Genomic DNA, 16628 nt, shown 5'->3' with positions numbered 1-16628 from the left:
GGTTCAACTCAGAATACAAAGGAACAGGTGTCCCAATGTCCCCCCATTCAGCTCTCCCCCCCAAATCATTTGGTATACAACTTGTGTTATGTTTATCCTCTATCTCGTGTCTGATACAATATTTAGGCTGATAATTTAATTATAGACGTGAGATAATATGAGCCCTGAAATTAGTCAATTTTCGCCTAAAATGACATACTCAAATCTAACTGCCTGTAGCTCAGGACCTATACATTTTATGACCCAAATGAGTTTCCCTTGTCTCCCCTGTGGAATGTCCATGGTCCTCTCTTTGGTTAGCTAGATATCAGAATCACACCCCGTCCATCTTCATTGTCCTGGGCCTGCTCCCTGATCCGAGGCAATTTCCTCTTATCTGATTAAAATCAAATCAAATCAAGTTTTATTTGCCACACGCCGAATACAACAGGTGTAGACCTTACAGTGAAATGCTTACTTACAAGCCCTTAACCAACAATAACATGATAGTTCCACTAAGCCCAAACCAGATGGGATGGCGTATCGCTGCAGAATGCTGTGGTAGCCATGCTGGTTAAGTGTGCCTAGAATTCTAAATAAATTACAGACATTGTCACCAGCAAAGCACCCCCATACCATAACTCTTTGCCTGTTTGATGGTTCGTCGGAGGGCATAGCAGGATTTCTTATAAGCGTCCGGGTTAGAGTCCCGCTCCTTGAAAGCGGCAGCTCTACCCTTTAGCTCAGTGCGGACGTTTTCTGTAATCCATGGCTTCTGGTTGGGGGTATGTACGTACGGTCACTGTGGGGACGATATCATCGATGCACTTATTGATGAAGCCAGTGACTGATGTGGTGTACTTCTCAGTGCCATCGGAAGAATCCTGGACAATATTCCAGTCTGTGCTAGAAAAACAGTCCTGTAGCTTAGCATCTGCGTCATCTGACCACTTCCTTATTAACCGAGTCACTGGTGCTTCCTGCTTTAGTTTTCGTTCATAAGCAGGAATCAGGAGGATATAATTATGGTCAGATTTGCCAAATAGAGGGCGAGGGAGAGCTTTGTACGTGTCTCTGTGTGGAGTAAAGGTGGTCTAGAGTTTTTTCTTCCTCTTGCCCTCTATTTAACATGCTGGTAGAAATTAGGTAGAACGGATTTAAGTTTCCCTGCATTAAATTCCCCGGCCACTAGGAGCGCTGCCTCTGGATGAGCATTTTCCTGTTTGCTTATGGCCTTATACAGCTCATAGAGTGCAATCTTAGTGCCAGCATCGGTTTGTGGTGGTAAATAGACAGCTACGAAAAATATAGAAGAAAACTCTCTTGGAAAATAGTGTGGTATACAGCTTATCATGAGATACTCTACCTCAGGTGAGCAAAACCTCGAGACTTCCTTTGTATTAGATTTTATGCACCAGCTGTTGTTTACAAATATACACAGACCGCGACCCCTTGTCTTACCGGAGTCAGACGTTCTATCCTGCCGATGTAGCGTATATCCCGCCAGCTGTATGTTATCTATGTCGTCGTTCAGCCACGACTCGGTGAAACATAAGATATTACCGTTGTCCCGTTGGTAGGATATCCAAAATGTCGGCCATTTTGTTTTCAAATGATTGTACGTTGGCTAATAGGATTGACGGGAGATGCAGATTACTCGCTCGCCGTCGTATCCTTACAAGGCACCCCGACCTACGTCCACGATATCTCTGTCTCTTTCTCATGCGAATGACAGGGATTTGGGCCTTGTCGGGTGGCTGTAGAATATCCTTTGCGTCCGACTCGTTGAAGAAAACATCTTCGTCCAATACGAGGTGAGTAATCGCTGTCCTGATATCCAGAAGCTCTTTTTGTTCATAAGAGACGGTGGCAGAAACATTATGTACAGAATAAATTACAAATAATGCGAAAAAACACACATAATAGCACAATTGGTTAGAGGGCCGTAAAACGGCAGCCATCTCCTCCGGCGCCATCTTGGGTGAGTATTAGGTCAACCTTTCCAAATTAGCATACACACAGTTTCATGGCCTAAACTCCGTTAATACTCACAGTAATCATTCACTAAACAGGATACAAACAAACTACAGTTTATCTTGAAACATGTTACATTTGAACAGAAACCATCAATTTTATCTCGTCAGACCAAGAAATAAATGCGGCAGCATTAAGCTGTCCTACAGTGGCTTGCAAAAGTATTTTTCCTATTTTGTTGCCTTACAACCTGGAATTTAAAAGGATTTTTGGAGGTTTGTATCATTTGATTTACACAACATGCCTACCACTTTGAAGATGCAAAATATTTTTTCTTGTGAACAAACAAGAAATAAGTCAAAAAACAGAAATCTTGAGCTTGCATAACTATTCACCCCCCCCCAAAGTCAATACTTTGTACAGCCACCTTTTGCAGCAATTACAGCTGCAAGTCTCTTGGGGTATGTCTCTATAAGCTTGGCATATCTAGCCACTGGGATTTTTGCCCATTCTTCAAGGCAAAACTGCTCCAGCTCCTTCAAGTTGGATGGGTTCCGCTCGTGAACAGCAATCTTTAAGTCATACCACAGATTCTCAATTGGATTGAGGTCTGGGCTTTGACTAGGCCATTTCAAGACATTTAAATGTTTCCCCTTAAACCATTTGAGTGTTGCTTTAGCAGTATGCTTAGGGTCATTGTCCTGCTGAAAGGTGAACCTCCGTCCCAGTCTCAAATCTCTGGAAGACTGAAACCGGTATTCCTCAAGAGTTTCCCTGTATATAGCGCCATCCATCATTCCTTCAATTATGACCAGTTTCCCAGTTCCCATCCCCACAGCATTATGCTGCCACCACCATGCTTCACTGTGGGGGTTGTGTTCTCGGGGTGATGAGAGGTGTTGGGTTTGCGCCAGACATAGCGTTTTCCTTGATTGCCATGAATCTCAATTTTTTTGTCATCTGACCAGAGTACCTTCTTCCATATGTTTGGGGAGTCTCCCACATACCTTTTGGCGAACACCAAACGTGTTTGCTTATTTTTTTCTTTAAGCAATGGCTTTTTTCTGGCCACTCTTCTGTAAAGCCCAGCTCTGTGGAGTGCACGGCTTAAAGTGGTCCTATGGACAGATACTCCGCTGTGGAGCTTTGCAGCTCCTTCAGGGTTATCTTTGGTCTCTTTGTTGCCTCTCTGATTAATGCCTACCTTGCCTGGACCATGAGTTTTGGTGGGCGGCCCTCTCTTGGCAGGTTTGTTGTGGTGCCATATTCTTTCCATTTTTTTATAATGGGTTTAATGGTGCTCTGTGGGATGTTCAAAGTTTCTGATCATTTTCTAATCACCCAACCCTGATCTGTATGTCTCCACAACTTTGTCCCTGACCTGTTTGGAGAGATCCTTGGTCTTCATGGTGCCGCTTGCTTGGTTGTGCCCCTTGCTTAGTGATGTAGCAGACTCTGGGGCCTTTCAGAACAGGTGTATATATACTGAGATCATGTGACACTTAGATTGCACACAGGTGGACTTTATTTAACTAATTATGTGACTTCTGAAGGTAATTGGTTGCACCAGATCTTATTTAGGGGCTTCATAGCAAAGGGGGTGAATACATATGCACGCGCCACTTTTCCGTTATTTATTTTTTGTAATTTTTTGAAACGTTATTTTTTTCATTTCACTTCACCATTTTGGACAATTTTGTCCATTACATGAAATCCAAATAAAAATCCATTTAAATTACAGGTTGTAATTCAACAAAATAGGAAAAACGCCAAGGGGATGAATACTTTTGCAAGGCACTGTAGTTTATATGGTGCCCCACTCTTTCTGAATTCACCCTATATCTATTAGAATGTGCACAAAATGTTATTACTACAAAAACACCTTGTGAGAAAATCCCCCCACGACACACAGGGAATATCGATCCAGCTTGCCCACCCAGGACACAGTGCGCGCCTGATGGCCCGATGCCTCCACGGACATAAACTCCATCCCTCGCCTACTACTCACCTTTCGCCTCGGAGGATTTCGATGTAGGTAACCCGGATTCGATAAACTTGCCTTGGAGGTGCGGCGCCACTGTTGGAGGCGGAGCAGCAACCGTTTATTATCTGACTACCACAAATCTTGCTTCGTGCAATCGGCTGGGCGTCTCAGCTCGTCCAGGCCAGGTGAGTGGGTATTTTGGGCAGGTTCAATTTCCCTGGCGTTCAAACCTGGATCTAGGCAGCAAGGCCGGCGCTTGTCTCGGATATTCTCCAAGACGAGAGAGTGGGTCCAAGCCGAACAATTCTCCCCGGAACTCGTCGTAAGTGTTATTTGAAATTAGGGTATGCTTCGCCCCCTCCTCTCCCTCCCGTCGTTGTTTTTGCCTGATCGGTTCTCTGCTCCTCAAATTCCTCGTCAGCAAGATGGCTTTCACCCTGGCGTAGCGCTCGGACATCTTTTCTTCTGCAGGCGTTTTTGGTGGCCTGCCATGGCGGGGATATCGGGGGTTATGTTGCTGCCTGTCAGTGTGTGCGCAGAATAATTCCTTCGCCCAGCTCTACTTTCACCCCCTTCCTATTCCCCTGCACCATGTGTCGCATCTGCCCCTGACTTATCTGTCACTGGTTTGCCCGCTTCTGAGGGAACACGGTCGTTTCTACTTTACATTCGCGTTCCCACTTTGTACCCATTTCCACTTCCCTCTCCTCGCTCGGATCCTGTTGGGGGTTTTCGGTCATTTTCCCAGTATTTTTCCACGTGTCCCTCAGTTTACTCTGCTGTCTGAAGTCCTTCTGTTTGCCATTACTACAGTCATCTCACATCTAGGTTTCACCCCCAATCTAATATCAGGCGGAAGAGCCAATAATCCTACGCTGCCTGCCTCTTCCAACCCCCTCCTGGGTCTCTCAGTTGCTTGGGTTGATTCCCCTCTACATCTGCCACTGATGTCTCCCTTCCATTCCTTATTCCCAACCTCCCTTGGTTCCCTTCTCAGGAGAGGACTCTCAGTGCCTTCTGTTTCCAGGCCCATATTGTCGTTGCCACCCCGGACCTGGCATCGGGCCAGAAGGCACTCCTTCGGGTTTCCCTATCAGCTCCAGTCATCTGCATCCCCTCCCACCTACACCCCGATGGGTCTTTACCACATCTTTACGACTGAGTCTAGAAGTTGTTCGAAGTTCATTAGTCCGTTTGGTGAGAAGGTGATCATCCTGCTTCTCAAATCCCGAGACCTCATCCATCCCCTTTCCTGCCCTCCTCAACCTGCTTTTCCTCAGTCCTCTGTTCCTCCTCTCCTCCTCCTCCTCCTCCTCGATATGGGTTCTACAGTGCGGCGCATCATGATTCCAGCGCGCCGGGGTTTCAGTATCTCAGCTGACTGGGAGGGGTATGTCCTGAAGGGGGTTGATTCCCGCACAGATCCCAGATGCTACTCATCAGTACTTCTCCGCCTCCATCCTGCGCTCGGGGAGTCCCCCGGTGGCGTTGTCGGGGGGGGTTGTGATCCCAGTCTGAGTCGTCCTGTCTGTGTCTAGTTGTTCTGCTCGTGATCTCCAGTTTCCCGGGGGTGCTGGGGAGCTCGGGGCTCTCTTGATTTTCTCACCTTCATCCCATCACAATCTCACACCTGGTCTAATCATCCCCTTCCTCTGTCTCCATCCATTCCCTGCGATCGTTCACATTAACATATGTTTTTCAGCGTATCAACCTCTTAGTACTAGCGTTAGATTTTGTTTTTTGCACCTTGTTGACCTGCCTGTACCTCCTCAGTTTTTTCTGTCTCACAGTCAATTCTCCCGGAACCTTCACCCCCCTCCGTTCCATTTAATCTGCCACACTTCCCTCCACCTACTCCTCTCTCGCCACCCGCTCCTCTCCTGGATTATTCTGCACCTTTTGAGATCTGTAATAAACCCTCACTTCTTCAACTCTCCCTTGTCCTGTCTGCTTTGTTCTTCTTACAATCTATTCTCCCACTTTTCCCTACTGTTTAGAGATCCTTGGTCTTCATGTCGCTTACTTGGTTGTCCCCTTGCTTAGTGATGTCCGGACTCTGGGCGCCTTTCCGACAGTTGTATATATCACTCAGATCATGTCACACTTAGATTTCACACAGTTGGACTTTATTTAATAATTATTACTTCTGAAGTAATTGGTTGCCAGATCTTATTTAGGGGCTTCATAGCAAAGGGGTATACATACCCCACTTTTTTATTTATTTTTTTTAATTTTTTTTATTTCATTTCGCTTCACCATTTACAATTTTGTCCATTACATTAAATTCAAATAAAAATCCATTTAAATTGTTTATTCAACAAAATAGAAAAAACGCCAAGGGATAATATTTTGCAAGGCATATTTATATTGCCCCACTCTTTTGTTCTATATCTATTAGAATCTCACAAAATGTTATTACTACAAAAACACCTTGTGAAAAAATCCCCCACCACACTATTCTCCAGTTCCCACCGACACAGTGCGCGCCTGATAACAACGGGGCTGCTGCCGACTAGAGGGGGGAGGGACAAGATTAAGGCCGAGGAGGCGCTCTCTGCCAGATATACTTTTGTTGGTGCTCCTGTCCCAATCTGGGAGCGCTTTAATATGCTACACAGTATAGTCGAGATAAAATGAATCACCCATCTAAACATCTCAGTACAAAAAATAAGGAAACGGTATTGTACAAACTTCTATAGAGACACAATCTATCCTACCTTACAAATATTGTTCATATTCTGCTGAACAGAACATATAAAAAGCTCATCTATAGCTCCTGTACTCCTGTGTCCCTCCTCCCTATCCAACTTCTGCGGGAGGACGTTTGCCTACGTAAAACACATCAATGTATAAATAAAACAAATATATTCAATTTCAACGTGGGGAATGATCATAAATAAGCTACCTGAGACTGCAGAGCTCCACCCACAACCCCAAAACAGCAGCCGTCTTACTTCCCTCAAAAATGTTGTTATCAATCAATATACAAACCTCCTGGCATTCCCTTAATGGAAAACTACCTGCGATGTTAGCTCACTCTATGCCTCTTATCTTCCCATATCTTTCATCTGAGTCTAGAGGAAGGTGTTTGTCCTCAGGCCTGGAGGAAGCCAAAGTCATTCCACTACCCAAGAGTGGTAAAGCGGCCTTTACTGGTTCTAACTACAGACCTATCAGCTTGTTGCCAGCTCTTAGCAAATGGTTGGAAAAAATGGTGTTTGACCAAATACAATACTATATCTTGTAAACAAATTGACAACAGACTTTCAGCATGCTTATAGAGAAGGGTACTCATCATGTACTGCATTGAGATAAATGACAGATGATTGGTTGAAGATAAATTGATAATAAGAAGTTTGTAGAATCTGTACTGTTAGATTTCAGTGCAGCCCTTGAAATTATTGACAACCTGTTGTTGAGAAAATGTACACTACCAGTCAACAGTTTGGACACACCTACTCATTCAAGGGTTTTTCTTTATTTTTACTATTTTTTACTATGTAGAATAATAGTGAAGACATCAAAACTATGAAATAACACATGGAATCATGTAGTTACGAAAAAAAGTGTTAAACAAATCAAAATATATTTTATATTTGATATTCTTCAAATAGCCACCCTTTGCCCCTTGATGACAGCTTTGCCAGCTTTTTAGCATTATCTCAACCAGCTTCATGAGGTAGTCACCTGGAATGCATTTCAATTAACAGGTGTTACATCTTAAACGTTAATTTGTGGAATTTATTTCCTTCTTAATGCGTTGGAGCCAATCAGTTGTGTTGTGACAAGGTAGGGGGGGTATTCAGAAGATAGCCCTATTTGGTAAAAGACCATGTCCATATTATGGCAAGGACAGCTCAAATAAGCAAAGAGTAACGACAGTCCATCATTACTTTAAGACATGCACTAGCAAATACCATCAAGCGCTATGATGAAACTGGCTCTCATGAGGACCTCAACAGGAAAGAAGACCCAGAGTTACCTCTGCTGCTGTGGATAAGTTCATTAGAGTTATTAGCCTCAGAAATTGCAGCCCAAATAAATGCTTCATAGAACTGTTCAGAGGAGACTGTGTGAATCAGGCCTTCACTGTCGAATGCTACAAAGAAACCACTACTAAAGGCCACCAATAAGAAGAAGAGACTTGCTTTGGCCAAGAAACACGAGCAATGGACATTAAACCGGTGGAAATATGCCATTTGGTCTGGAGTTCAAATTGGAGATTTTGCTTCCTACAGTCGTGTCTTTGTGAGACGCGGTGTGGGTTAACGGATAATTTCCATGTGTATTTCCCACCGTAAAGCATGGAGGAGGAGGTGTTATGGTGTGGGGTGCTTTGCTGGTGACAATGTCTGGTAATTTATTTAGAATTCCAAGGCACACTTAACCAGCATGGCTACCACAGCATTCTGCAGCGATCACGCCATCCCATCTGGTTTGGGCTTTTAGTGGAACTATCATTTGTTTTTCAACAGGACAATGATCCAAAACACCTCCAGGCTGTGTAAGGGCTATTTGACCAAGAAGGAGAGTGATGGAGTGCTGCATCAGATGACCTGGCCCCCTCAATCCCCAGACCTCAACCAAATTGAGATGGTTTGGGATGAGTCGGACCGCAGAGTGAAGAAAAAGCAGCCAACAAGTGCTCAGCATATGTGGGAACTCCTTCAAGACTGTTGGAAAAGCATTCCAGGTGAAGCTGGTTGAGAGAATGCCAAGAGTGTGCAAAAGCTGTCATCAAAGCAAAGGGTGGTTATTTGAAGAATCTCAAATATAAAATATATTTTGATTTGTTTCAACACTTTTTGGGTTACTACATGATTTTCTACATGTGTTATTTCACAGTTTTGATGTCTTCATTATTATTCTACAATGTAGAAAATAGTAAAAATAAAGAAAAACCCTGGAATGACTAGGTGTGTCCAAACTTTTGACTGGTACTGTATGTTTTATATATTTTCAACTCCTGCCGAATTGAGAATAAAGAGCTATCTATCTAATAGAATTGAGAATTAAGAGCTATCTATCTAATAGAACTCAGAGGGTTTTCTTCTAATAGAAGCCTCTCTAATGTCAAACATGTAGGTTGTGGTGTACTGCAGGGCTCTCTAGGCCCTCTACTCTTTTCTATTTTTACCAATGACAGCCACTGGAATTAAACAAAGCCTGTGTGTCCATGTATGCTGATGATTGAACCATATGCGTGTCAGTAACCACAGCTAATGAAGTCACTGAATCCCTTAACAAGGAGTTGTAGTCAGTTTTGGAATGGGTGGCCAGTAATAAACTGGTCCTGAACATCTCTAAAACTAAGAGCATTGTATTGGTGGTACAAATCATTCCATATGCTCTAGACGTCAGCTGAATCTGGTAATGAATGGTGTGGCTGTTGAACAAGTTGAGGAGACTAAATAACTTGGTGTTTCATTAGATTGTAAACTGTCATGGTCAAAACATATAGATTCAGTGGTTGTAAAGATGGGGAGAGGTATGTCCGTAATAAAGAGATGCTCTTCCACACTCCAAAAAGTCCTGCAGGCTCTAGTTTTATCTTATCTTGATTATTGTCCAGTCATGTGGTCAAGTGCTGCAAAGAAAGACCTAGTTAAGCTGCAGCTGGATTAGAACAGAGTGGCACGTCTTACTCTTCATTGTAATCATAGGGGTAGATATCGGTAGATACTATGCATGCCAGTCTCTCCTGGCTAAGAGTTGAGGAGTGTCTGCCTGCATCACTTATTCTTTTTAGAAGAAAATTCCAAATTGTTTGCATGGTCAACTTACACACAGCTCTGACACACACACTTACCCCACCAGACATTCAACCAGGGGTATTTTCACTGTCCCCAAATCCAGAACAAATTCAAGAAAGTGTGCAGTATTATATAGAGCCGTTATTGCATGGAACTCTCTTCCATCTCATATTGCTCAAATGAACAGCAAACCTGGTTTCAAAAAGCAAATACAGCAACACCTCACGGCACAACACCTCTCCCCTATCTTGACCTAGATATTGTGTAGATGTATTGATATGTAGGCTATGTGTGTCGTTTTAAAATTAATTTAGTTATGTCCTTGAGCTGTTCTTGTATATTAATATTCTGTATTATGTCATGTTTCATGATTTGTGTGGACCCCAGGAAGAGTAGCTGCTGCTTTCGTAACAGCTAATGGGAATCCTAATAAAATACTGAAATAATACTTTCTGTATATCTACACTCTAATCAAACAAGGATGTGGTTTTTGGATGATCCCCTACTTTCCATGTCATTGATCCATGTCTTGTGTGAGATCATCATCAACATTGATCCACCATCAACATTACAATTCAGAAAACGTCTCAGATAACCCCAATGAATTGTTGTTACTAATGAAACAGTGGTTTTCGTGAAAGTACTTTTATTTGACAAAGGAAAATAGATTTCCTCTAATATTGTAATATATCAGTCAACACACAGTGCAGCCAGAAGATAAAACAAACAATTGTTAAAGTTATGGTAATTATAAGGTAATTGTTTAACCAGCAGTCGACAACATGGCAGACTCCTAAGTATTGTAAGCAGTGGTGTAGTGGAGGGTAAACGCTATTTCTACACATTTTGTATTTTACACAAACATTTAGCCACCTATTGTGGAAAAATGCATAGAACATTTAGGGAGTGTTACTTTATTCACAACGAATGGCTTACCCACCAATTTGTTTTTACCTGGATACGAATTACTCCAAATGCTGAGGATGACGATGAAGCTGAAGGTGATGAAGATGCCGTAGACGCCAAACAGCAGTCGGTCGATGATGTAGCCCACCTGCATCCAGTCCTGGGAGATCTGGTTCCCGTCCACATGCTGGGCCACCTGTAGGCGGATGGACTGCAGGTCATTGCCCAGCTTCCTCAGCTCCGCCAGGGCTGGATCGGCTGCCTCTGCCCCCTTCTCACCTGGTTCTCCTGTTTGAACCTGTCTCTCCAGCATCACTAGAGGGCAGACTTTCACGTCTGTTTCTTAGAGACAAGAGGGAAGGAAGGGAGGAAGGTGAAATTATGAATGTACCTCCTATAGACATAAATTATTGATGTACGTTGATAGTACAATTCTGTCAAAGGTCGGACCTAGTCAAATGCTGGAAACATTTCTCAGAGTGATAACTGCATTTATGTTACTGTTCAGGCCTGTGATTGAATGCATTCACTATATTGCTTTGGGTTGGACAAGACAAGTATTTGCTAATTGCCCAAAAGTCTGCGTAATTGTAACTCCCTGGAGGGATCAGATCAGGGGTACCTGCTGCAACTGGATTGAGGATGATCATGTCCTCTCTGGATTTCTGAGGCAGCCAGACGAGGGTGCCCATGAAGCGCAGGACGAGCACTCGGACCCAGCCAGGCACTGGGTGGAAGTTACTGGAGCCGACCAGGAGGTTAGTGATGAGAATAGTCTCCAGCAGGCTGGCCACCATCAGAGCCAAGCAGATGGCGAAGAACACATCTGCATGGGCAAGAGGAAGAGGGATATGAAGAGGAAGATATTCAGCCACTCTTAGGAGGACAATGGAAGTGGACTTCAAAAAAGACACTTAACCTAACAAGGTTATTCAATAAGACAAAGTAAACATATACCTCTACATTTATGACTCACGACAAATATGGTGTTTCCAGTACATATGTTTCATACTCACTTATCAGTGGGATGGTGTTTCCTGTGACGGGCAGCAGGTCATTCACGATGAGCAGGAAGACTGAGTAGCCTAAAATAAGGGTCATCTTGAAGGAGGAGCGGTCCACATTCTGAGGAGGCAGCAGAAAGCTGAAGAGATCCACAGTGATGAGGAGGCAGCTGGGGATCAGGAGATTCACCACGTAGAGGGTGGCTCTGCGCCTCAGGACAATCTACAGTTTAGAGACACAATGGTGAATGACAACCTTCAAGGGTGATCTGGTGTTGTGCAGTAGATTCCCATTTCAGATAAGACAAAGCCATAAATAGCTGGGTTAGCATCCTATGTGTGAAACATGAAGTACTCTCTGAAACAAAGTAGCGCTCGAAAAATAGAGAACTCAACGTTCAGTAGTAGTAAAGCCAAATGAATGGCGTCTGAGAAATTGCAGTGCTTTGGGTTCGTACATAGAAGCAGAGCTCATCATAGGGGTTGCTTTCTCCCTGATCGATTTCTGATAACTTGTACTTCCTGGATTTGATGTCCATCAGCTCCCACTCCCCTTCAGTGGACAACACGCTCCTGGAGTGTTTCAGGATGTCCCTCCACCTTCTTCCCTAAGATCATCCTTATGTCCGACACTGCAGGGAGATAAAGGAATGGGACATACTGGGATGAATGGGCTGAACCTATATGGAAGCAGAACATGAGCTGTACTGAGGATGGTAAACTTGGGCCTAATACCAAACGGATCCCTTTGGTTGACACCCTTGGTTGACACCGAGTCATATATACAAAACTCCAATGGACTCAATGGACCAACATGTTTCATACCTATCATTTTAGATTGCAAAAGAGATTCAGGAAGGTTTTTGAGAGAGAAGGAGCGATGGGTTTGGTATCGGACTTTTTATCTTCAAAGAAGTCCTAAAGCATGGTTGCATTGACGTCTTACCGTGATGGATGTAGGATCTGAAGGTGAAGGTGCAGTTCTGGACGTCAAAGGGGAAGGTGTAGATGTCCAGGTTACAGGAGCTAACCACTCTGACAGGTTTGGCGTCTAGCACTTTACCAGTGTGCTTAATGTACACATAAGGGACGATGGGAGCTCTGTTTTCATCCATACTGTGAGACAGGGTGAAATGGGGGACTATTTCAAACCATGGGCATGATATAAATCATATGTTTTATATTTCTTAATCTTGATTGAAGCTGACTAGTGCAATAACAAGGGACACAATTGAAGTGCTTGTTAAAATGTCTGTGCCCCCGTGGAAAACTAACTAGCATAATAAAACATCCCCATCAAAATCTGTCTGTTTATATTAGAGATATCTGTTTTCTTTGCATGGGCTGCGTCTCAATCCACCGCATCCGCCAATGCCGTTTTTTCCATCTGCGGTGGAAGGTGGCCGAGCTACAGCAGTTTGTCAGACCATGAGACACATCCCGAAAAATGTCTGTAGTGTCCGAACAAACTAATATGACCACTACGATGGTGTTCTCCATTTAGCTCTACGACCCACACAAGTGTCACGAGACTCGTTTGAAGTCGGTACAGCCGATCTGCCAACTTCTGTCTGTAGCGTCTGAACACCTCTATCGAAATGTGAGACTCTCATGAACACGTACATGTCGGTTGACGCCTCACAAGACTCGTCTGAAGGTAGCTTGGTACCAGTTAAAAATTGAATGGATATATATATATATATATTATATATATATATATATATATATATATATATATATGGAAGTAGTTTTAATGCCAAAACAAAGAGGCTAAATATGGGTCAAAACATTTTTACATTTCCTGATCTTTCTTATATCTCTCAAGTACAGACACTTTAAAACAAACTTCGTTTCGATAAATTTTTGACTATGTGTTTTTCCATGTATGAATATGTTCAATGTGGGCTAATAGCAGTAAGACCAAATTCAATGTTTCATCCCCAATTTTTTTAAAATATATTTTATTTACACCTAAAAGGGTCCTAAAGTTCAAAATCAAACAGCTAAATGATCCTTGGTATGACCATCTTAAAACAGTTCCATATGTTAGCTTAGTAGAACCTCCCACAGTATCTATTTACAGTGGGGGAAAAGTATTTAGTCAGCCACCAATTGTGCAAGTTCTCCCATCTTAAAAAGTTGTCACATTTTAGGATTTTTATGAATTTATTAGCAAATTATGGTGGTTTCTTTAAAGAAAGTCTCACTGCCTCCTTCTCACAAATGATCCCAAAAATATAAAAAATTAAATAAAGTTGGTTCAACACTGTGGCGGGTCATTTTTGACCCTAGGACAACGGGAGGGTTAAGCAGGGGGACGTCTGGCACTGCAGGATTTGAGTCCCTGGTGGCGTAGTGTGTTACTGATGGTGGCTTTGTTACTTTGGTCCCAGCTCTCTGCAGGTCATTCACTAGGTCCCCTGTGTGGTTCTGGGATTTTGCTCACCGTTCTTGTGATCATTTTGACCCCATGGGGTGTGATCTTGCGTGGAGCCCCAGATCGAGGGAGATTATCAGTGGTCTTGTATGTCTTCCATTTCCTAATAATTGCTCCCACAGTTGATTTCTTCAAACCAAGCTGCTTACCTATTGCAGATTCAGTCTTCCCAGCCTGGTGCAGGTCTACAATTTTGTTTCTGGTGTCCTTTGACAGCTCTTTGGTCTTGGCCATAGTGGAGTTTGGAGTGCATGACTGTTTGAGGTTGTGGACAGGTGTCTTTTATACTGATAACAAGTTCAAACAGGTGCCATTAATACCAGGTAACGAGTGGAGGACAGAGGAGCCTCTTAAAGAAGAAGTTAGCAGGTCTGTGAGAGCCAGAAATCTTGCTTGTTTGTAGGTGACCAAATAATTATTTTCCACCATAATTTGCAAATAAATTCATTAAAAATCCTACATTGCTTTGATTTTCTGGATTATTTTTTCTCAATTTGTCTGTCATAGTTGACATGTACCTATGATGACAATTACAGGCCTCTCTCATCTTTTTAAGTGGGGAGAACTTGCCCAATTGGTGGCTGACTAAATACTTTTTTCCCCCACTGTATACTATAGAGATGTTTAACTCACAATTCATTGATTACCACATCTGGTGACCAGAACCTTTTTCCCTGGGAGAGAAATCTCGGTTGTGCCGCATTGGACTGGGTCCCAGCTGAAAAATTCATTCTCCCACTCCTAAAACAACACATTAGCAAAAATACAATATGTTTGGAAGCAGCATTCAAAATTATAATATGATGCTTTAGGATTGTTCTACATTCAGAATGTTGAGTTTTAACCAAATGTAAATCACTATTGCTATTCAGTACATATTGGTGAATGGATGTTGTGTGCCCTAACAAATATGAAGCAATGTGAAGTAACGTTCTTAACACAGGTGCTCTAGGAGAATCGGAAACCAGAGTGCACATTGAAAAGACTCCATACACTGTGTCGTATACTTACAAAAAATACTAAAATATTACGCTCACCTTCACCAGCCAAATGTAGGTGTACAGCAGTTGTTCTTTTTCTTCCTGAAAAGGGAATTACTTTTTGTTGTAGGATACAAAGTAATGGCAATAAAGCAACATTTCAAATAGGTCTATAAAACATGATGTAGAGTAACGTTCATGACAATATAGTATGTCAGATACATATGTCACAGAATTTGATGGATTTTAATCGGATGGTTTCTCAGGTGAACTAATTGAAAGGGATGACTTGATGTCCTACTCCTTACCACACCCAGGATGCCGTAGAGAGTGAAGTGCATGCTGATGATGGTGGGGGTTGAGAGGTTCATGACAGGTCGTATGGAGGACAACGTCATGACGTTCTCCAGTGCGGCCAGAAGGGATATGGTGTTGGGGTTGGTGCAGTTCACCACTACCTTACATCTCAGGCATGGCGCTGGGGAAACAATGGTAACCATGCTGTTTTACATCCTGCTTTAGATATGGTCCCGTGTGGTTCAGTTGGTAGAACATGGCGCTTGTAAACCAGGGTTGTGGGTTCGATTCCCTTTGGGGACCGGGATGAAAATGTATGCACTCACTACTGTATGTCGCTCTGGATAAGAGCGTCTGATAAATGACGTAAAGTATCTGATTATCTTTAATGGACTTAGTGAAAAGTCCTTCATTTTGCCAATTGGTGGGGATCTTGCGTATTGGAGATATCATTATTAGAATCTTGTTAGAATTATGAAGACCTTCCTACTTTTTCATTTGACAGTGAAATTAATTGACTGCAACCCTACAAATACATTATGTTATGAACTTAATCGCTAAGGTAACAGCTACCCCAAGTAATATAAAAAAGTAAACATAAAACTAAATAATAAATGAACACAAACTGTTACTCAAATATAATATTTTAACTTTACTTAACATAATTTAGTTGACTTTACTCATTATTTTCCCGTGTACAAGCTGTACCTACCTGTACCATCATGCAGCAGATGATGAACAGAACCTGGTGGGGACTGACCGACCATCTTCGAGACTGAAATAATAAAGGTGTACAAAAATGCACCTATTAGGGTAAAGGGTCAAATGGTATATTAGATATTCACATTGTTTATTGCATGTTTGATAATTAACACAATGTGTATAACACCATTAATTACTTTATGAATTCACAACATAATTTACCACAAAAGACACCTACTGTAACAAATGTTTGGAGCAATTACAGTAATGCATTGAAACGCACACACAGGCACACAACTATGTAACGTTCATCCCCGATTGTCCAAAAGGCATTAGAATGAAAGCTATTTACCTCCATTTCGGAAAAATCTTTGGCTGCCATCAAACAGCAGCTTCAAGTTCTTGCAAACTACTGTTGACAGTTTCGATCCTATGGCTGAAGAACTGTCTAGAGCAAAGCTTTGCTTCCTCACACACATCGATGGCACCTCTTCACCTGCTGGAACAGATTTAATATATACAGACTAATTTGCATAGTTAACCGCTTATGTTGATGTAGTGTCATGTCAAAACAAAACAGAGCGGCACGTCTTGCTCTTCATTGTAGTCAGA

The 16628-nt window shown here is 42.5% G+C and overlaps 1 protein-coding gene across 1 annotated transcript in view; it reads left to right on the top strand.

The window, feature by feature from the left end:
• Positions 1-15413: 15413 nt before the first annotated feature.
• tmem131 (transmembrane protein 131) overlaps positions 15414-16628 on the top strand; it is a 68609-nt gene continuing 67394 nt past the window's right edge. Inside the window, exon 1 of the mRNA XM_045223377.1 lies at positions 15414-15509. Within this exon, the coding sequence (XP_045079312.1) occupies positions 15414-15509 (96 nt within the window). The remainder of the gene's footprint in view (positions 15510-16628) is intronic.

The sequence above is a fragment of the Coregonus clupeaformis genome, chromosome 11, assembly GCF_020615455.1.
Source record: "Coregonus clupeaformis isolate EN_2021a chromosome 11, ASM2061545v1, whole genome shotgun sequence".
NCBI lineage: Eukaryota > Metazoa > Chordata > Actinopteri > Salmoniformes > Salmonidae > Coregonus > Coregonus clupeaformis.
This window is presented reverse-complemented; position numbering and strand designations above follow the sequence as displayed.